Below are 22875 nucleotides of genomic sequence, written 5' to 3'. Positions count from 1 at the left end.
CTCAGAATCAGAGTCTCATTAAAGCTCCAGCAGGTTTTGGTGAAATGAATGCTGCCGGTATCTCCTCAGGCTCCAGAAGATCACCTGAAGGCAATCAAAGACAGCTTCCAGAAGCTCCTTCATGATGTTCGATTCTCTGCAGCTCCAGAAGCCACCGCCGTTCTCCGGCTTCTGGGAGATGAAGTCGGATACATGAAGACGAGTGAAATGAGAACAATGCTGGAGACTCTGTTCATGTACTACCAGGTTTTCATCCGAGGACTTCCTGCACAGGTCAGCCTGGATTCATGGCGTTACCGTTAAGCAGGTGTCTCCAGCTCAGATCCTCCAGGTCTGGTGTCCTGCAGCTTCTAGATGTGGACCTGGTCCTCCACACCTGAACCAGACCGCTGAACTAACCACCAGCATGGAGTCCAGCTCTGCTGGAGCTCACAGTGGAGTCAGGCGTTGAATCTAGGAGCTGCAGGCCTGGAGCTGCAGGCCTGGAGCTGCAGGCCTGGAGCTGCAGGCCTGGAGCTGCAGGCCTGGGGATGAAGATCTCTGGTTTAAAGATTTTAAAATCCTGCAGTTTAGTGAAATATTAATAGAATATGTGGATTATTTGAAATTAGCAGCATTTGGATGCAGTGAGATGATTTGCAGAGCCAAGTGGAGGTGGTGGCCTGGTGGTCAGGGAGCTGGGTGTTAGCATCTTTTAGAAGCTGCAGACGTTGCTGGTTTGAAACTCAGTCTGTCTCTCTGGGTCCCTGAGCAAGGCCCTTGGCCCTTAGCTTGGGGGCCCCTCTGTGGCAGCTGCATCCTGAGGGACACATTTCCTCTCTGAGGGACTAGAAAGGGACCTTTATCCTATTAAAAAGTATATACCTCCTTTCGTATTTCCTCTGGGTTAGGGGTTATATCCGGCTCCATGTCACACTGAGTCACATGGAGCCGGATATAAAATCATCATTTGAAAACTGCTTCTTGTATTTACTCGGTTTATCTTTGTCAGATGATCTGGGGGGTAAATATACTTTTCCCAGCTGCTGATTTGGTTCTGTGCATCCTTGCTCTCATGGTACAGAATGATTTTGGTCTTTATCATCAGGCTTCCTGGCCCTCATTAAACCAGACGTCTGGTATATGTTGGTGGATAAACCCAGCAGCTTCCAGATGCCTTCAGACAGCAGCCGCTGGGCTCTGTCCTCCCACAGCTCGTATTTCAGGGTAGCAGTGTTCTCTTGTCTGGCACCTTGGTGGTGAAATGATCTCCTGTGGACAGCGAGGCTTGGGGGTCTCTCTGTGGAGGTGCAGCCTTTGGTTGGTTTCTGCATCAGACCTTTGGCTTGTTCCTCCCTCTTCCATTAACAGATGTTGATCTCCGGGGACCTCTGAATAAATGAACCAATTTCTCTGCATTTCATCCACCTTTCTCTCACCTTAAGGCCTTCCTCAAGCTGACTTCCAGCGCTGAAAATGAGTTGTTCTTCCACTACATCTTCATGGAGACGTCCTTCTCTCTCCCCACTGCCGCTGGTTTTCCTCTCAAGCTCTCCTTGTCTGGAGTGTTAGCAGCTGGTGCCAGAGGAGGCCTGAAGCCTTCAGCAGTGGTGAGCCACTTTCTCTTTATCATCTGGAGGATTAACTAGTGCTACGTGCTCCTACAGGCTGCTTTCTTCCTTCCTGCAGACTGAGGCGTCCTTCATGCCTTCAGTAGGCGTGGAGCTTATCACCAGAATGGGCGTGCACCTTCCAGACTACGTGGATGCAGGGACTGAGATGCACACTAACCTGTACCATGAGAGCTCACTGAGAGCCAAAGCATCTGTGAAGACAAACCAGATCAAAGTGTCCCTCCCTGCTCCAGAGTCCAACATCCAGCTGCTCAGTGTCAGGTCAGCAGCAGCTCTCATGAAGTCTTCCTCTGGTCGCTCGTGGTGTTCATTCTCTCCTCTTGGTGTCTGGATGAAGCAACAAGCTGCTGTCCATCTCTGCTGGACAAGCTAAGGCGGTGCTGTCTCTGGCGGAGGACCGGGTCGACTCCACCGACTGCCAGCCTCTGTTAAAAGGACTCAACCTGTGCACAGTGGTCCGCTACAGCAACGCTTCCTCCACCGAACAGACTCCTTATTTCCCTCTGACTGGAGAAGCTACGTAAGACAGACTTCTGCTCCATAAACAAATCCCTCTACTTCCTTTTTGTTTTGCACAACTCTACCAAGAGGATCAAACTGAAGGAAATGATTTGTCATGTCGAAGGTTTGCAGTTGAAGTCCAGCCCACTGGGAAAGTCTCTGAGTACACGGCCACCATCACTGAGGAAACTGTGAAGGACAAGAGGGGCCGACCCAAAGCGGCGTCTGTGACGCTCAGCCTGAAGGCAGAAGGTACGAGTCCACCACGTTGTTCAGAATAACAATCATTAGATAATTTATTGTACCCTATTAAAACAAAGTTACAAAGTGCTTCACATACATAAACACCCAAAAGCAATGTCCAAGGTAGACATAAAAGGAAAAAGAGCTGAAAGAATAAAAGCTGATTTATAAAAGTATGTATTGAGGACAGCTTTGGCAGAGGAGGTCTGATCTCCACCAAACCGGAGCCGTGACCATGAAGGTCCTGCAACCTTCAGCTGAAGGCCTCGCTGGGTCGATGATCCCTGCGTTCTCCTCTAACTGCCTGAACCCATGGGCACGCTTCAGATCAGGGTGTCCAGACCTGATTGAACTGGCAACCCGCCAATGAGGAGAGGAAACCAGGCTGCTCAAATACAGAGGGAATGAGGAGAGAAGGCATGGAGGGCAGGTGAAAGTAGTCAGGTGACTATGAGGGACAGCTGAGAAGCATGAAGCCAGAGAGCCGAGGGACAATAATGGGGCAGACAGGGAGGAAACACAGGAAAATACAATAATACTAAAACCATACAGAATAAGCTAACAGAATCCACAAAAGAAAAATAATCAAACACTAAAGGATAAAGAACCAAAAAAAGCAAATATTCTGGAGTTATATCCTTGTTGTTGTGTCCTTGGAATCTCCAGGAGAGCAGAAACGTGTCTCCAGGGTTAGGGAGATCTTCAGGTTCTGGTCTGGTCAGATTTTTCAGGTCATTCTCTTTTCTCTGTTCTCTATCACATTTGTTTAAATAATTACGTCCCAGTATTTTCTGCAGAGACGCTAAACATGGTCCTGGAAGGACGCTGAAACTAGAAGTGGACATGGAGGGGGGCGGGGAGTGAAGTTCCTCCTTTAGATTTAAAGAGACGGCACCAAAACCAGTTGCTTTCAGACGCAGCTCAGACCAGGGGTAAAAGACGAGCCGTGGGGCAACAAGAACGAAGAATTAAGATCAAAGTGTTGCTGTTCCACTTTAGATAAACACTTAAGGATTTCTATTTGAACAGGCAGGCTTTGAAAAGCATGATATGTCTCCTTCACTAGTCCAAAGCAAACACTTAGAGAGCGTGACAATGTGGATATTTTTAAAAGACGAATACAGTGTTTTTAATTCCAAGAAGATTTAACTCATCTGTGATAATTTTCTTTTAATTAATAATAAAAACTCTTCATGTGCATAAACCACCTGTGCTAGGGGGCAAAACCATTTTTAGTTGCTTTTGGGAGGCTCACAAAATTCGGGGTGCACTTTGTACATCCCTGGCCTAGGTAAAGTAGAAGAGGGTTTTATTATTTAAAATGTGCTACTTTGTCTTGTAAGGCTTCACAGTCTCACAGGAGAGTAGGATGAGTTCATCAAGCTGAAAGAAACCTTGACAGGTATTATCAAGATGTTCTGCAGCCCAACACTAAAATGTTGAAGGCCGCTTAACATCCACAGGAGCTCAGAACATCAGTCAGACCAAACCGTTCAGGTGGGTTCATCATGCAACCAGAACTCGCTCTACCAGGCGTGATACCGTCCTGAATCTGAGCTCAGACACCTGAAACAGACAGGACCGTGTTCTGGGCCTTCTGTTGAGTTCTGATGGAGTCAATGAGACGGTTCTCTTCCTGTGATCGTCTCAGTCACCGCATTCATACGGCTTCAAACAACCATCACCTTCATTGTTACTCATGCAGCTCCAGAACGATAGCGTGTACGGCGGCTGGACACATGGAGCTGCGACACAATAAAATACTGCTAAGTCACCATGGAAACGCTGATGTGTAACGTCAAAACAAGTCCAGATAATTATAATAATAATAATAATAATAATAATGATAATGCATAAATAAATATCAGGGCAGTTTTGACACCGTGACCGTGATCATGCCCCTCACTTTCAGAATCGGTCAGCTCATCATTACCAGAGTAGAGAAATATCCAGAGAAGCTGTGAAACTTATCAGGAAGCTCTCAAAGCCACGTTCTCCGTCTCACGATCAAGACTGAAGGGGTTTTAACAATATTATTCATGAGGGGAAGATGGAGCGGGAGATCGACAGGCGGATTGGTGCAGCGTCTGCTGTGAAGCGGGCGCTGTACCGATCCGTTGTGGTGAAGAGAGAGCTGAGCCAAAAGGAGAAGCTCTCGATTTACCGGTCGATCTACGTTCCTACCCTCATCTATGGTCACGAGCTTTGGGTCGTGACCGAAAGAACGAGATCCCGGATACAAGCGGCTGAAATGAGTTTTCTCCGTAGTGTGTCTGGGCTCTCCCTTAGAGATAGGGTGAGGAGCTCAGTCATCCGGGGAGGACTCAGAGTAGAGCCGCTGCTCCTCCACGTCCAGAGGAGCCAGTTGAGGTGGCTCGGGCATCTGGTCAGGATGCCTCCTGGACGCCTCCCTGGTGAGGTGTTCCGGGCACGTCCCACCGGGAGGAGGCCCAGGGGAAGACCCAGGACACGCTGGAGGGACTATGTCTCTCTGCTGGGAACGCCTTGGGATTCCTCCTGAGGAGCTGGAACGCCTTGGGATTCCTCCTGAGGAGCTGGCCCAAGTGGCTGGAGAGAGGGACGTCTGGGCCTCCCTACTGAAGCTGCTGCCCCCGCGACCCGACCCCGGATAAGCGGAAGAAGATGGATAGACGGATTCATGCAGATAAAGACATACCTGAACATAGTTATAGTTAAAGATGCACCAAGCAAATGTTCTGCTGACTGTATTTGCTGAACGGCGTGGCGGTAGTGTAAAAATAATCCAACTACTAAGCTTTAAACTGCTTGTTTCCATAAATTTGGTAAAACTATGGTGAAGATGAGTTTCATTTTTTCTGCATTTAGGTCAAGAATCAATAGAGGCTACTGCAGCTGTCAGATATGACCACAATAAAAACACCATCTCCACTGAGCTGGTCATTCCTGACTGGGATGTGGAGGCAGGCATCAACCTGGCCGTAACCCAAAGTGACCGAGATGGAAGGAGGATGAGAGGTTTCACCGTTGATGTGACCAACAAGAACATCCCACAGCTCACTTTAGTCGGACGTGCAAGGTCAGGCATCGAAAACTCTCTAGAGAAACAGATTTAATAGATTGTGGTATCTTTGTGTAAGCATCCATATTTTATCTTGTAGACATGAAATGATGAAGGAGCTCATGCTGCAGCTCCTGATGGACATTCCCTCTCTGAAAACAGATGCATCCATCTCAGCCATCCTGAAGAGGGATGAGAGTGTGCAGATTGACTTAGAATCAGTCCTCCACCTGCCAGAGACTTCATGCCAACAGAAAGCTTCTCTGAAATATGGTATTTTCATTGTTATTTTAATAATTTTGGTTTAAACCCTTATATAATCTGTGTATATGAGCATGTGTTTGGATTTTATTTCCTCAGATGATGATAAGGTCCAGGTAGAACTGAAAACAGACCTGAATGCAGAGGTAAAGAAAATGATTCCAAATGCAGAAGAGCATCTCCAGAAGCTTCAGAAGCTGATCGATGACATCTTAGACCAGAAAGTGGCAAAGACTGACATGAAACTGCGGCACATTGTCACCAAAGGGATTGAGGTAGAAATGCCATGATCCTTTTTTCTTCTTTTTTTTTTTTTACATCATCACCTTCTTGGTTTCAGTCCAGATAACTCCTGGTAGCCTCTAAATACATTAAAAGACTCGTTAAAGGAAGGCAGGACCCCTTTGAGAACAGGGACAATGCCCTGCAGACTGACCGGGGTGGTGGTTCTTGTAAATGTAGAACACCAGGGTGTTGGAAACAAGACTTTAGTTATTAAACCACTGTGGGACCGGTATCTGTTTCAGTTGTTCTTAATTTTATTAAGAATCCGTATTTGCTCAGTCATCTCCAGAGGTTCTAAAAGAGTTCCCAGAACAGAGCCGGCCTTGTTTATCAGATTGTTGAGCTTCTCCAAGTCCCTGGTTCTGATGGTGCTACCCCAGTAGATGATGACGGAGGTGATCACATTCTCCATATCAGACTTATAGAAGATTTGCAGCATCTTACTGCCAACCCTGAAGGACCTAAGCTTCCTCCGGAGGTCCAGTCTCCTGATCCAGCATAAACAGTCCAAAGGGCTGAGACGAGACCGAGCCGAGACAGGACAGGCCAGGACAGGACAGGACAGGCCAGGACAGGCAGTGCACAGAAGGCAAGGAGACGATCCTGCCCAGGCTGGCTGTGGGAGTCAGGTATAAATAGGCAGAGTAGCAGGTGAAACTCATGCAGAACTAATCAAGGTAAACACAGGTGAAACCACTCCCACTAATCAGTGGAGCAGAGCAGTGAGGTGGACCATAGCCAGCCAACCCCAAAACATCAGACAAGAGGCATGCTGCATGATATGAATCAAATGGCTGCATTTCCTGCTCAGTCTGCAGTCAAGTTCTCCAGAGCCCGGCTGCTGACCTGATTATCTGACTCAGGTGTGTTGAAGCAGAGTAACAAATAAAGGCAGCAGGACACCGGCCCTCGAGGACTGGACCTGAGGACCACTGCACTAGACTTACTGCATGTAAACTGCAAAGTTCCAGTGCAGTAAGTCAGTTCATTAGCCCTCGCTCCCCTAGTGGCTCAGATCAAAACCTGGTTCACCTCCAGCCTGTCTATCAACCCCTTGTACACAGAGAACCAACTGTAACACAGGGATGAAATGGTCTGAGGAGAAAAAGCCCTGAGAGTCTGCTTCAGCTCCACAGCATTGGTTATAAGCTCTGCTATCCTCATGGGGAGGACAGCGATGAAATAACAGAATGCATCACGGTTATATTAAGTTCTATTGGGCTCTACTGGGCTCATTATGAAGGTTAGGTGCTTCTCCCACAGCAAGGCCTGGATTAACCCTGATATAAACGATCAGATCAGGTCACAAACAGAATGCCCAGAACGCTCTAAGTAAATAGAGCTAGGTGAATAAGCTGAATCAGCACTTTCTGAAGTGTGACTCCTGAGAAGGATTAAGGCTGATGTCAGTTTGCACACCCTTTAGCTGTACAATCATGGATATTGCTAATTTTTCTTACATCGTTGTGTAAAGCTGCTGTCTGTCAGTATTCCCAGAGGTTTGATAACTTGTAGTTCCATGGGGATCCTGCAGTCTGTTTGTGTTTGCACCCTTTAGTATTTATCTATAGATCCTTGTTTCTATAATTAGTCAAGTTTTCTGTTGTCACTTTATATTATCAGTCAGTCCTGTCTTAGTCAGTTTCAGTTCATTGTGATGTTAGTAGTTCTGTCAGGTCTTTATTTTCCTGCTTGCCTTACCTCTGTTTTGTTTATTCTAGCGTATCTGGTCATCCATCATGTATTCCCGTAGATTCTGTTCTGCCTCTGCCTCTGCCAGATCAGTGTCCTCTCGCTCCTTCAGTTTAATTGGCGTCACTCTGCTCACCTGTTGTCCCTTCTGTCTCCTCCTCCCTATATAACCAGTTGGTTCAGATTTACTCATTGTTAGGTCCTCTGTCATACTACCCTGTTCTGCTCACATCCTGCCGTGTTCCTGGTTCCCATCATCACCGCCACCTTTTAACCTTCCTCATTTTAATAAATCACTCCCTAACCAACAGCTTCCCAGCTCTTGTCTGATCTTTGGTCCTGATCAAAACTACGCTGTCTTTCCTGTATTTAATTTGAATATTGCATTTTTATCTGAATATGCCGTGATATCAAAAACTGTGAAATATCTTCTTTATTTTGATCTTTTGCCGTTCTCTTTCTGTTGCTTCAGAAGTTACCTTTAAATTAGGTTATTTTTGTCATTACTTCATCCTGCCTGGATTTCCCCCATTGTGCGACAATAAAGGAATTTCTTATCCTTTCTGCTAAGGGTTTTGTTGATGTCCTTTTTGGTCTCTCTTTTTTAGCTATTACAAGTGGAATAGATTGTAATATTTTTCATTATTTTACTCTCAAGGCAGGGAACATCTGGCTGGACAAACTGACCACTCAGTTTCCCTCTCTTGCAACTCTTCGAAGTAAGAGGAGCCTCTCAGACCTCACCTTGCCAGCCCTGCCTGAGAAACTGTTCCTGCAGTCGTAAGTGTTTTAAACAAAAATCATAAATATCATTTCATTTCAGGAATGTCACATCATCTTGTGTTTTAATGGATTATTTTTGACCTCAACAGTGACAGTTTGTTTCGATACGAGTTCAACAAGGAAAAGATCATCATAACTCTACCCCTTCCACTTGGAGGCAAAACGTCAGAAGAACTGAATCTTCCAAAGACTTTATTCTTTCCAACCATAGATTTGCCACAGATTGGGCTGCATATCCCAGCCAAAAAGTATGTGCTGCCATCATTCAGTGTACCAAACTCCTTGGGTCTCACCATTCCTCTTTTGGGACTGGCCGAAGCTTCAACCAAGATCCACAGCAACTTATATAACTGGGAGGGATCGATCTCTGGAGGCAACAACACTGTTGATATTCCTAGCTACGCTGTCCAGTACAAGGCCATGGCTCAGTCCCCAATAAGTTTACTGTCATACAAACTTGAAGGTGAACTTACTTTTTAACACGGTTTGCCGGATTGTTTAGTTGTTCTCCTTAAAATATTATTTATCACCATATCTCTGCCTATTTCTAGGGGCCGGGATGATATCAGAAAGGGCTGATGACAATCTCAAGTATCTACTCAACTGCTCTTTCAGCCACATGCTCCTTGACACCAGCTTCAGCATCATGGAAACCTTAAGAGTGACAGAGAAACTGAATGGTCAAGCCAATTACAAATTTGAGGCCTCCAGTCCGTTAGGCCTTCATGCCTCTCTCCAGTCCTCTACTCAGTATACTTCTACTCTGAATTCTGATGACATTTTGGTAGATGGTACTCTTGATGTACTACTCAAACTAGCTTCTTTCCAGACCAACGCCTCTTATAGCCACAGCTACAATCTGCGTCCGCTGATTCATGAGGGAAGAGGAGAGTCATCCTTACGCTTTGACTCACCCTTCATCCAGTTTCAAAACATGATCCAAGGAGTTTATGCAAACTCTGAGTTAAATGTCGTATCTAAAACCAGGACCCAAAAGGATGTCTTCAAGCATGTTGCAGAGCTCAGGTACAAAGATGCACAACTGACCCTGAAATGCAATGCTGTTGGGTTGGCGTTGGGGAAATCACTAAATAACATAGTTGAGTTTGGTTTATCAAGACACATGTCCATCTTCAGAATTGAGTCCCAGGCAGACGATGACGCAAGTAGGGTTTACTCTCTTATAACTGGATCCCTCAGCTCAAATGGGATGGAGGTTAACTCTGAGGGCTCCCTCACCTTTGATATGGGTCGGGCATTGCATAAAGTTTCTGTAAGAGCTGGAGGAGATGGTCTAACCTTCACTGGAACTAACAACATTCAGTGCAGCCCGGTGACAATGGAGAATACCTTTGATGGAGCAATAGGTGCCAGTGGAGCATCCTTTGCTTCAACTACCAAAGTAATGGCTGAGGAAGGAAGAGGAGAGCTTAACATTGAAGGTAGGGTCACTCCTTCAGAGGCTTTTTTGTATGGTGACCTTAAGGGTCATGCTTATGATGCAGCGACAACAAACAACATGAAGGTTATCCTGAACAGAAGAGCCCTGACTTTCACTAGTAACACAAAGGGAATGCTGAGGCAGATGACAACAGAAAGCAGCCATGAATTGACCCTCACTCTCTGGACATTATCCCTCCGCTCCAAGAGTGACAACTTTATCTGTGAGGATCTCTACTACAGGCAAAACACCAAGGTTGATGTAAAACCGTTTGTTCTGGCATTGGACATCACCAACAAGCTCAGGTTTTATGACCTCAGCGTTAACAAGGAAGGTCGCATGAAGCTTGAACCACTTCAGGTGGAACTTGGGGGAACATTGAATGGAGCGTTCAGAGAACAACACAACATCCAGCATACCTATGAACTCACCTACAAAGATATGTCTGGTTCAATGAAGTACAGCACATCTGGGAACATAACTGATGCCCAGTTAAGTCACAAGTGTGAACTTGAATTTGCTGGATTTTCCTCAAACTCAAAGTGTGAGGCAAAGTTAAATTCTGAACCTCTACGCTTTGGTGGTAGGATTGCCATCCAGGCAGTGCCTTTTAGTCTGGCTGTTGATTCGTCTATGGACAGCGATGGGGAAATAAATCTACATGGGAAACACAGTGGGCAGATGTTCAGTACGTTGCTGGTGAAAACAGCCCCGCTAGCTGTTGCATGGTCACATGACTGCCGGGTATTGACCAAACACAGGCTTCCAAGTGGAGAGTCTTCAACTAACTTTAATAACAAATTTCAAGGCCTCTTGACTCCAAAAGACCAATCTTTGCAGTGGAAGGTGAACTCCAAGCTGAACAACCATGGTTATGAGCAGAGCATCAGTGCTTACAATAATCCTGAGAAGGTTGGACTTGAGTTATCAGCAGTTGCCCTTACCGACTTTCTCAGCAGACAGACGAGATCCAAAGCAGAAGCACAGAATTTCAGCATGGCTGGCTTCCTTAAGTATGACAAGAACAGCAACTGTCACATCATTGAGATCCCTCTCATCGAGAGTTTCCCTGTTGCTTTTGAGCGCCTTAAAAGCACATTAGTACACGCCTTAGAATCCTTTCAACAATTTATACTGAATTTAGACATTAATCAGCTCATCACCAATTTCAGAGCCAACTTAGATAAGCTACCAATTCAAGTCAAAAACTTGATGAGAAAACTTGACTTGGAAAATAAAGTCGATAAGATAAAAGAAAGGCTTGATTATTTGATCAACGAGTTTGCTCTATCAATGGATGACTTGGAGCTTGGCGTGAGCAATCTAAGGCAGATTTTAGAAAAAAACATTGTGGACATAGTTACAAAAGTGCATGTCCTCATCTCTAAAGCTCAGGAGTTCATCAAAGAAGGACATCTGAGCCACAAAATAACAGCTGTACTTTCATATATTGGAGATCAGCTTCATGCTTTTGATGCCAAATACAAAATTAAGCAGTCGCTTGTCAAAACACTTGATTTCATGGAGGACATCGTGAGACAGATGGACTTACAAAAGCTCAGGGAAAGCAGTGCAGCATTCCTGCATGAGCTGGACTTAAAATATGGCATCCTGCAGACAATCAAGGAAAAACTGTCTGAGATAAAGAAGACCTTTGAGGATTTCAACCTGGCTCAGTTTGTGGAAGGTGTGAAGAACTACCTCCTGTCTGTTGACTGGGCTTCTTATGTGGAGCAGCTCTCCTATCAAATCCCGGTGGCAGAGATCTCCAGAGTGATGGAATCCATAAATGAGGTTATTGTCAACTGGATTGATGAATATGAAATCCCCAGCAAACTAAATGCAGTGCACTCCTACTTCAAAGACATACTTTTAAAATATGAACTTGATAATATTTTCAAGGACTTGATGGATCAAGCAGTGATTCTTGTCAAAGAATGGAAAATTGAAGACACTGTGCACTCAGTTGTTCAAGCTCTGAAATCCATCAAACTTGAAATTGTTTATGATAAACTGATGAACTTCCTGTACCACGCAACAAGCAAGATTAGAGAACTAGACTTTAAAAAAAGCATTGATGACCTCAATGATCGTATCTCCTCAATACTGGACTCAATGAAAGACTTTGACTATGGTGCATTCATCGATGAGACAAACGTTAAGATCGTTGAGCTGACAAACTACCTGAATGAAGAAATAAAAAAATATGAGATTGTCAACAAGATTGAGGCTGTCAGGCAGTTTTTCAGAGAAATTCAAAATTCTATCTATGCATATCTGGATGAACTGAAAAACACCAAAGTAGCTGATGCCTTGAAGAAGCTGAAGGATGTGACTGATACTGCATTTTACAATGACGTCAAACTGAAAGTTCAGGACATTCTGGAGGACATGAGGCAACGGATTCTAGACATGGACATTCGAGATGAAATTCAAATCTACTTACAGAGAGCAAGTGACTCCTACAAGAACATGGCTGCCTTCTTTTCTGCACACTTTAAAAGCCTGATGGAGTGGATCAAAACATTAGCTAGTGATAATAAGGCCATTGACCAGATGAAGCAAGCTGTAGAAGGAGTTCTGGAGCAAATTAAAAGAGCTGAGATTAAAGTTGCCACTTTCACTGTTCCTCTGACTGACCTGGTAATACCAGGATTTACAATCAACCTCAACAAACTGCAGGAGATCACCATCCCAACTCAAATATCAGTGCCAGAATTCACCATCCTCAGCTCTTACACCGTTCCTGCTTTCACTGTAGACTTTAATAAGATCAAGACCAAGATAGTTGGAATCATCGATGACATCCGGGGATTTCAGATCCAAACGCCTGACATGGAGGACATCTTTGGCAACTTAAAAGTTCTTTACCTCCCTGATCTGCCAGACCTTACCTTTCCAGAAATTGTTCTTACAGAAATACGATTCCCAGCCATAAGCATTCCTAAATTAAATGTGCAGGACTCTGAGATGAGAATGCTTACAATTCCTGATGTGACATTTCCAGAGATTCCTACTGACATTTGCATCCCAGTGTTTGGCAAACTCCATGGAGAATTTAGCATTACCTCTCCACAGTATGAGCTTGTTAACAAATTGAAAGTTGAGAATTCCACTTCTGATTCAGCAAACCCAAAGTTTACAGCTACATTTACTTCTCATGCTAATTCACCAATCGAAGCCCTGGAACACACTTTTGAAACCATGACTCAGCTGGAAGCTCCAAGAATGGAGAACCTCCTATTCACACAGTCATTAAAGGTTAGACATGCAGCCTTCTCGGTTGACCATGAAGGATCTCTGACACTTCCTGGTTCCCCTGCGGAGGTTGCTGCCAAGTCCACCACCGTGGTCTCAACTCAGTTCTACACTGCAGACTTGGTTGGCAGTGCGGCGCTTTCATTACAGAGTGGAATATCTGCAGTAATAGAAACAACTTACAACCACAAACTGGATTTGCCAATACTAGACGCTTCCAGTCAGTTATCACTGAAGCAAAGCATGGCAGCAAGAACGGAGTCTGGTTCCATTACTGTTACTGGTGAAACTAGTGGTACTGGAAAATGGTCCATTCAAGACCTCTCTGATGAAGGTACCCACAGAACCAACGTAAAGGTTAACGTTGGCTTTAGCACAGCAAAGCTTACATGTGCAGGAGAAATAGACTACAAGGGTTTAAAAGCGAAACACACACTGACTGCTGAATCTGCCATCTTAAGCGACATTACTGTAGAAGCTCAATCTGAGTGCAAAACGCCATTTGTCAAAACCAGTGTTATGTTTTTAAATGGAGAGGCTCACGTCGCAGACCTGAAAGCTGCACTCTCAGTGTCCCATGAGGCTGAATTCACAGGAGATCTGGCAGGAACCATGTCCAACTCCCTGGAATTCAAAGCACATCCATTTGAGATCCTTGTTGACGTTAACAACAAGGTGAACTCCAAAGTTTTGCTCCCACTAAAACTCACCAGCAGGGTGGACCTTCAGCATGATTATGGTGTCGCGATAAACTCAGAGAAACAGAGAACATGGTGTTTTGCTTTGGCCAGATTCAATCAGTACAAATACAGCCACAATGTTACAGCAGAGAACAGTGAGAGGGACATCTACTTCCAGTCTTTAGCAGAAGGAGAGGCTAATTTGGAGTTTCTGACCATTCCTCTCTCTTTCCCAGAAATGACAATACCTTATCTCCAAATCCAAACCCCTGAGGTCAGAGACTTTTCTCTATGGGAAGATGGTGGCTTAAAATCCCTGCTTTTCAATTCTCAACAGTCATTTGATATGGATCTCAGGTTTCAGTACCACAAGAACCCAGACTTGCACCGCTTTGAGTTGCACCTGGAACCGATCTACAACGCAATCAGTGACAACTTTGAAACGGTTCAGGGTCAATTTGAAGCTTGCAGAGACAAAGTGGTTTCACTTCTGAAACATTCATACCATGAAGCAAAGGCTCAATACATCAAGCACAAAATTGACACTTCTAGTCTTCCTCCAAAAATCTTCAGGGTCCCTGGATATAAAATCCCCATATTGGACATCCAGGTCTCTGCTTTCAGAGCTGAGATGCCAGCATTCAGTTTCTTTGTTCCCAAAGAAGTCAGCACACCAAGCTTCCGACTTCCAGCTCTGGGCTTTTCTGTCCCATCCTACACCCTCGTGCTCCCATCTCCCAGGTTTCCCGTCATCCGTGTCCCAGAAAGTTTAAGTGAAATAAAGCTGCCCAGTTTCACCCTGCCAGCTGCCCAGGACAGCGTTGTGATTCCAGCGCTGGGCAACATAACCTGTGACTTCTCCTTTAAATCCCCCGTGATTAGCCTAAATGCTAACGCAGGCCTTTACAACGAGTCTGACATCGTTGCTCGCTTTGGTGCGTTGTCTGTGTCTGAGTTTGATGTTCTGAATGGAAAAATCGATGGCACCACCAGTCTGACAAGAACAAGGGGATTAAAAGTGGCTTCCACCGTCACCTTGGAGCACAGCAATGTTCAAGCTAACCATGAATGCTCTGTTAGTCTCACAAAGAGGAGCATGGAGGCTTCTGCTGCCAACTCTGTAAAAATTCATCTACCCTTCCTCCAAATGGAAATGAGTCAGGAACTCACTGGGAACACCAGAACCAAGCTGAATGTGCTGTCCAAGAAAAAACTGAGCTACATGTTTAATTTTCCTCAGATTGCATCTGCAGGCAAAGGAAGCGTTGACATGAGCTGGGACCTGGAAGCTCTGTCCTCTCACGTGTTGCTGGAGTCGTCAACACAAGCAAAGTCTGACATAATGACCATGGACGTATTTAACATTGTTGGCAGTCTGGAAGAAACAAAGACGTTCTTCATCAACGTTAATGGCCTGCGTACAACTGCTCAGACGTCCCTGACCTTAAAACTGGACAAGCAGGAGAAGCAGAAACGAAGCGTGAGCAGCAACCTTTTCCTGTTAGATCTGGGGAGCTCGCTAGCTTCTGATGTTTCCCTACGCCGCGTCTACACAACAGTTCAATATAACAGCAACAACAAGGTTCACTCTGAACGCTTCAGCATGAGTGGAAGGCATGGTGTCAGGGGCGAGCTGGATCTAGTTCCTTTAAAAACACTGAAGACTAAACTGAGGTGTGAAGCTGAGCAGTCCAGTAGTGTGGGTGACGCCCGGCTCTCTCAGGACCTCAGCTTAGCCATCAGCTCTGAGAAGCAGTCCCTGGCCTGGAGTCTGGAGCAGCAGCTGGGATCAGTCTATCATAGTTCTGACTGGAGCATTTTTAATGAAGGACCTGAAGCAGGCGTGACATTCTCTGGGTCGTTGGGGGGGCACCTGGCCTTCTTGAAGTCGATCAAACTTCCTGCTTATCAGAGGACCCTGTGGGATGTGCTCAAAATGGATGAGGTCACAAACATTAATGACGTGCAGTTCTTTAACTTCTCCTCCGCTCTAATTTACACAAAGAGCTCAGATGGCTATGATTACCAGATACCATCTAAGTTATTAGAGAATGGTGTCACATTCAGCTTACCTGTGTTCAGCATCCCTGTGCCTCAGTGGCTAAAAGAAGTCCCTCACTCCATCAGGAACATAGATCTGAGATTTGAAAATGTGGAAGTCCCTGATCATATCAGTGTTCCTCCTGCAGTCCCACTTCCTTCCTTTCATGTCCCGTTTACCAGCTTGCACATGGAGTCCTTCACGGTGGATCCAGAGAACCTGAATGTCCCGACGCTGATCTCCACCAAGGCTTTTGACATTCTGCTCCCCGGCTTGCCTGTGATATCAGTGCCCAGCTGTGACATTAGCACTGAGTATCTACAGGACAAGATGTCCTTCCTGACCGTCAAGATTCCACAGCATGAGATCAGAGTGTCTTCTTTCACCTTACCTAAATCCGTCACCATTGGAGACCTCTCCATCAGTCTGGATGACCTCACTGGTCACATTTCAAACTTCAAAATTCCTGATATTGTTTTCCCAGAACAGAAGGTGGAGATCCCTGAAATTGTCCTACATCTGCCTTCCAGCATCTTCATCCCATCCTTTGGTGCACTCAGTGCCACTTTTAATATTTCCTCCCCTGTCTACAAAGTGTCAACCACTGCTGCTGTAAGGAATAAAGATCCCAACCTTGAAAGTTCATTGAGCTCCTACAGCACATCCACCGTGGACTTCATGGAGTACGATCTCACCGGTAAGATAGAAATAATTCCTCTTAATGAGTGTGCATGACTACCCTGAAGCATGTACATCATATGCTCCTGCTTCTGATTGTTTCTTCAGCCTCTGCAACCCTCAGATATATTAATGAGATGTTTCATCTGAATGGGAACGGCAAGTTGAGCCACAGCGACGTAAACGTGAACTGGCAGCACGTCCTGGATCAGCCCCTCAGGTAGGTGTGTGGAGATGCAGCATGCTAAATGCTAACTGATGCTTCTGTAAGTGAACATCATGAACACTGATGCAGCAGCTGGAATATTTTCACCAACCCAGTGTGACTGTTTCTGTTTAAAATATTATCTGCCAGGGATAAATTACAGCCTGAACGCACCCAGCATCACACTGATTGTTTTTTTGAGCAGAGAAGAAGCTGAGCAGTTTTTATTTGAAATTCAGAGCTATGTATACCTAAATGAGGCTTTTATTGTGAAGGTTTGCCGACCAGTACTATAAATGGAGTGAAGATGATCAGTGAAATCTTGAAGGACCGTGTTTGGTCCCTAAGAGTGGAGATGGGAGATTGCTGTGGTTGGTGAACCTGCTCTTAATATCTCTATGCACTGAGATTGCCTCCAATGATGAGGGTTGTTCAGCAGATCCACACCATCATGCTACCTCCACCACACGCTGTTTAGCATGTTTGCCATGTTTCCCTGCATGCTGCTAAACCAACATCTGCTGTTTCCCTACATTAATGGTGGAGGAAACAGGCTTTCCAATAATATTAGAATTATTGCCAAAAGGGACTCTTACAATCCAATATAAATATGCTTTGTGTTACTGTTTTCTTAATAAAGTCACTTTGAAATATGGCTAAAAGGTTAAAATTCTGAACTTTCTTGTTTTTTTTTTTTACTTTCAGGACAAAACGTCAAATTTCCAGAGGTGATTCTGTGAGCCGGTGAGTCTCCTGTTTCACTAGAAACATCACTTCAATCCTTATTTCCTAATTCTTTCATAAATGAGATAGAGCTGGTAAAATCACTTGTTAATGCACCGCACATTTTATAAGTGAATATATTTCCAAAGGAGAAATTGAAACGATGTTAGTACCGTTCATCCAGACCACCATGCAGAGACGTCCTACCAAAGATGTCCATAGATGAAGTTAAATGGAGAGAAATACACTGAACACATAAAAGAAGGAGGTAAACATTAATGGCGAGTCCTGACATCAACTGAAGTGAGTCAGTAGTTAGAAACCAACCTGGACACCTAGTGGGAATGAGCTGGTTCTGGTCCAACTGTTGGCCCATAACAGCTGCCTTGTTGCCACACAGGAAACCGCCACACAGAGCACAGAGTAGCTGCTGGACCACACTGCCCTGTTTCTAACGCTAAAATAAACTTTTAATAACGTTATATTGAGTTAACTTAGCTGTCCAGCAGAAAGCTGCTACCTCAACATTCATCTTAAATCTCCACTCCCTCATGAATTATCTCCTCCTGGTAATAATAGCTGCGCAGATATAGACTCTAGCTTTATCCCAGTTATTACTTCTTTTTCTTTTCTTGGTTTTTTTCTCTTCCTTCTCGGTGGGCAGAGAGCATGGATGGTCCTCCATTTGAGCATAAAATGGTAACTAGAATGATCTACAGTCATCTTGGGGAAAACACGTATGGCTGACAAGTTTCGTCCCTTTCTGCCCCTTCCCTCCCAGTGGGCGGACCGCCACCTATGTATTTATAAACTACTAATTCTATGTTTTGAGAGCGCTTCCATTTTTTTGTGTGTGTGTGGGGGGGATTTTTCACGGCTCTAGTGGCTAGCTTTTCTTAACACAGTAGGCTGACAGGAAGGGAGGTGGAAGAGAGGGAAAGACATGCGGCAAAGGACCGCGGGTCGACCGCGTCGAGGACTAAGGTCTCCATACGGGGGGCGCGCTACCCGCTGCGCCACCAGCGCGCCCAAGAACGCTTTCACTTTTTATGTGATTGTTATTAGGCTTTGGCAGAATATGTTTTTATGAAAGAAATACTTGATTTTTGCTTATTAAAAGCAAAAATTAATTACACTCTATCCCTTTAATTATGTTGGTGGTATGGCAGAAGGTGACAAACAGAAACAAACATGAATAGAGCTGAGGCAAAAAGTAAGACAATGCAGTCGGAAAAACATCCAAAACATGAAGAAGTTAACTGTATGGAAAACCCCAAACGGCAAAACTAATAACTCTATGGCAAGACTATAGAACATAAGTGACAAAAAAACACAAATCTAAATCAAAACCATAACCAGACATCTCCAAATCATGACCCCATCTACACATCACCTGTCTTCCAGCATCTCCACTGACTCCCCATCCATTTCCACGTCAAGTTAGAAATCCTTCTGTTAACACTGAGCCCCCCATAACCTGAGCCCCCCGTAACCTGAGCCCCCCGTAACCTGAGCCCCCATAACCTGAGCCCCCGTAACCTGATCCCCCGTAACCTGATCCCCCGTAACCTGAGCCCCCCGAACCTGAGCCCCCGTAACCTGAGCCCCCGTAACCTGAGCCCCCCATAACCTGAGCCCCCATAACCTGAGCCCCCGTAACCTGAGCCCCCCGAACCTGAGCCCCCCGAACCTGAGCCCCCGTAACCTGAGCCCCCCGTAACCTGAGTCCCCCGTAACCTGAGCCCCCCGAACCTGAGCCCCCATAACCTGAGTCCCCCGTAACCTGAGCCCCCCGAACCTGAGCCCCCCGTAACCTGAGCCCCCGTAACCTGAGCCCCCGTAACCTGAGCCCCCCGTAACCTGAGCCCCCGTAACCTGAGCCCCCGTAACCTGAGCCCCCCATAACCTGAGCCCCCATAACCTGAGCCCCCGTAACCTGAGCCCCCCGAACCTGAGCCCCCCGAACCTGAGCCCCCCGAACCTGAGCCCCCGTAACCTGAGCCCCCCGTAACCTGAGTCCCCCGTAACCTGAGCCCCCCGAACCTGAGCCCCCATAACCTGAGTCCCCCGTAACCTGAGCCCCCCGAACCTGAGCCCCCGTAACCTGAGTCCCCCGTAACCTGAGCCCCCCGTAACCTGAGCCCCCCGAACCTGAGCCCCCGTAACCTGAGCCCCCCGAACCTGAGCCCCCCCGAACCTGAGCCCCCCATAACCTGAGCCCCCGTAACCTGAGCCCCCCGAACCTGAGCCCCCCGAACCTGAGTCCCCCGTAACCTGAGCCCCACGTAACCTGAGCCCCTGTAACCTGAGCCCCTGTAACCTGAGTCCCCCGTAACCTGAGCCCCTGTAACCTGAGCCCCCCCGTAACCTGAGCCCCCCGTAACCTGAGCCCCCCATAACTTACCCATCTCCTTCCTGTTTCCACACGGTCTCGCTCCCTCCGTTCCTCTCCTGACTCTCTTCTCTCTACGCCATGAGTCTGTCTGTTCACCATGGGACCTTTAGCTGCTGTACTCTGGGATAAAGGGCCACTGGACCCCTGAACACTCACAGGGCTTCCAGCTGTCCTCAGGGCACCAGTTGCATTTCAGCATGTTTCTATTATGTATTTAGCAAATGGACCAAAACCTCAGCTTCACTGCCATGTTGGTGTGAATATATGTTTATGAAATTATGTTTTCAGTCTATTGTTAAGGAAAAACAGCAAAAGTGTTCCCTAAAAAACCTTTTCTAAAGGGGGTTTAAATGTGACTTCCTGGAAGGTCATGTGGCCTATTAAAGCCTTGTTATTGGTGAGAAACGCATAATTTACAGGGAGCATTGTGGAGATGCGACAGAGCACTGAAGGTCCTGCATGTTCAGCACTTCTTGGCTCGGTTCTGACGCCAGGTGGAAGCGGCGTGTCATCAGCATCAGTAGAAATGACTTCTCTGAGAAAATGTCTGGTTATTCTGCTTGTTGACCTGTTCTAACAGCGATTTGTTTGCTAGGGAGTGTCGTCACACCCTCGATATCGACATCACCAGCCGTACGTTCACAGACGCCAGCGTCCGCTTTGCTGCCCGCAGGGACAGCGTCACCGCATCCGTGTCAGCTCCATCCGCCGGCTTCCTGGGACTGCAGCTTCAGAGAAGGTCTTCATCGCAGCTGCAAGGGAAACTCTTCAGCCGATACCTGGTGAGGCTCTTCAAAGCCCCGAGCGGAGCCGGGCGGGGCCGGGCGGGGCGGGGCGGGGCGGGGCGGGGCGGGGCCAGGCCGGGCTGGGCCGGGCCGGGCCAAACTGGGCCGTGGAAAAGGGTCTTAATGATCCTGCTCCCATTCTAACCACACGATGCTTAAATTGCTTTTGCTCTCATCTGCAGTCCACTCCTGGGAAGGACACCAACGTTCTCACGGCCAAAGCCTCGCTGAAGAACTCGGAGAAGCTGGTTCTGCAGACGTCGTGGAACTGGGACTCTGTGAATGATTTCATCACAGGCTTTAGGGACCGGATCCCTCTCATGACCAGCGCTGTGGTCAGGTTCATCAACAAGCACCACACGTCAGCCTTTGGCTTCGATCTGAGCCGAGGCGGCGTGAAGCTCAGGAACTCTCTGCTGAATCTGATAGACAGGGTCTACCAGGAGGTTCTCCTCTCCCTCAGACGGCTGCAGCAGGCGGTCCAAACCCTCGCAGATCGGGCGAAGGACTCGTTCACGGCGCTTTCTGACTCCCTGCTGCTCACAGCTCCCATGACTCTCACAGACCTGCTGACCCAGGATGTTAGCGGTAGCCTCAGACACGCCTGGAACCACACTGAGGTTCTGCTGGAGGCCACCACAGACTTCCTGCGCAGCAGAAACTTCTCCATTCCTGGCTATGCTAGGAAGCCCCCCATCATGGAGACGTTCCAGCAGAGCCTTTCCAGCCTGACACTGAAGATCTCTGAGGACATCAGCAGGACGGCCTTCACCCTGCCTGGCACCAACGTCGTCGTCAACGGAAGCCAGCTCATGGGGAGCCTGAGGAGGGAAGCTGCAGCGGCGCGGCATCACGTCACGCAGCGCCTCCAGCGCACCTTCAAAGCGCTGCAGCAGCTCCTGGCTGAGGAGGCGCAGCGGCTGCTCCTGGCTGAGGAGGCGCAGCGGCTGCAGCAGCTCCTGGCTGAGGAGGCGCAGCGGCTGCTCCTGGCTGAGGAGGCGCAGCGGCTGCGTGTGCGCCTCAGGCAGCAGCACCGCCTGCTCTCCTCTCAGGTCCGAGCAGCTCACAGCAGCATCATCAAAGGTTCCCGGCAGCACACGGACGGAGCGACCAGGCTCGCCTCCGAGGGTAAAGACCTGCTCCAGCAGAAGGTCCATGAGCTTCACAGAGCCTCCAGCGTGGAGCGGCTGAACAGCGCCACCAAGGCGCTGCTGGGAGTATTGCAGTCTAACCTGTCTGAGGCGCTGCACGGCAGCGCTGACCTGCTGAAGGAGGCACCGTACATCCGGGTGGGAAAAGACAAGCTGGACGTGGAGGTTCCTCTGCCGTTCCTCTGGAAGTCCTTCAGCGAGTGGCCGACTCTGCTCAGACGCTGAAGTAAAAACATCCGCCATGGTTCCGTGTTTTTATCTCTGGAACAATAAATAAAGAGATCGGTGAGAACGTGTGTCGTCTCTGCAGTTCCTCATTTCATAACCCTGCTGACAGAGCCTGGTGAAGGTTCTACCGGTGAAGGTTCCACTGATGAAGGTTCCACTGATGAAGGTTCCACTGGTGAAGGTTCTGCTGGTGAAGGTTCTACTGGTGAGGGTTCCACTGATGAAGGTTCTACCGGTGAAGGTTGATTTTCCAGCCAGGCGCGGTTGTTTTGAGCTTAGCAGACAGACGAACGCAACGAAAAGTGGAAAAAACGGCAGTACAAACAATGACTAACACAGTGAAAGTATGAATATCAAGCTTCCCGCAGCGCTATCTTGGCGAGGCGGTAGCGTCTCGCCAACATTCAAAAAAAAACAACTAAATAATAATAATAATATTAATAAAAAAAAACCTCGATATTCTTGCATGTTTATTTGACGTTAACACGCGGTTCTTTGTTGTTGCTTTCACGCGTGCATATAGTGAATGGCAGGGCAGAAACACATGGAGTTCTCGCCGTAAAGCGAGACTTCTGTGTGTGCGGGCCGAGAGCTCTTGCAATTACAAGTGCGGTATTTCCCCCACAGACCCCCAGGGCGGCCGAGAAAACCTTTGTTGGACCTGAAATGACTCATTTAATCATCCAAAACGGTATGGAACACATTAATTAACTGAAAAATGTTGCATAGTATGCCTTTAAACTGAACGGTTAGGAACCTTCATGAACTCGTCCTGCTGTTTCTCTGGGGAATCAATAGGATGCAACACAGAAGTCACAGCAGAACATCCCATAAAGCAGATATTCGTAGATCAGGAATGAAACTGCTGACCT

The 22875-nt window shown here is 47.0% G+C and overlaps 1 protein-coding gene across 2 annotated transcripts in view; it reads left to right on the top strand.

Moving 5' to 3' along the window:
* The window catches only part of apoba (apolipoprotein Ba), a 37639-nt gene extending 15568 nt beyond the window's left edge, over positions 1-22071 (top strand). Inside the window, exons 15-30 of one of the 2 annotated variants that reach the window (XM_036135073.1) lie at positions 70-273; positions 1425-1589; positions 1669-1874; positions 1951-2133; positions 2239-2366; positions 5205-5415; positions 5498-5670; positions 5758-5933; positions 8294-8415; positions 8508-8881; positions 8970-16535; positions 16625-16736; positions 17427-17465; positions 20435-20621; positions 20807-21535; positions 21623-22071. In XM_036135073.1, coding sequence (XP_035990966.1) covers positions 70-273; positions 1425-1589; positions 1669-1874; positions 1951-2133; positions 2239-2366; positions 5205-5415; positions 5498-5670; positions 5758-5933; positions 8294-8415; positions 8508-8881; positions 8970-16535; positions 16625-16736; positions 17427-17465; positions 20435-20621; positions 20807-21535; positions 21623-22000 — 10953 coding nt within the window. In that variant the 3' untranslated portion in view covers positions 22001-22071. Of the gene's footprint in view, positions 1-69; positions 274-1424; positions 1590-1668; positions 1875-1950; positions 2134-2238; positions 2367-5204; positions 5416-5497; positions 5671-5757; positions 5934-8293; positions 8416-8507; positions 8882-8969; positions 16536-16624; positions 16737-17426; positions 17466-20434; positions 20622-20806; positions 21536-21595 lie in introns of both variants that reach the window. The other variant, XM_036135072.1, reaches the window with a different exon arrangement.
* Positions 22072-22875: the final 804 nt, after the last annotated feature.

The sequence above is a fragment of the Fundulus heteroclitus genome, unplaced genomic scaffold (assembly GCF_011125445.2).
Source record: "Fundulus heteroclitus isolate FHET01 unplaced genomic scaffold, MU-UCD_Fhet_4.1 scaffold_99, whole genome shotgun sequence".
Lineage (NCBI taxonomy): Eukaryota > Metazoa > Chordata > Actinopteri > Cyprinodontiformes > Fundulidae > Fundulus > Fundulus heteroclitus.
This window is presented reverse-complemented; position numbering and strand designations above follow the sequence as displayed.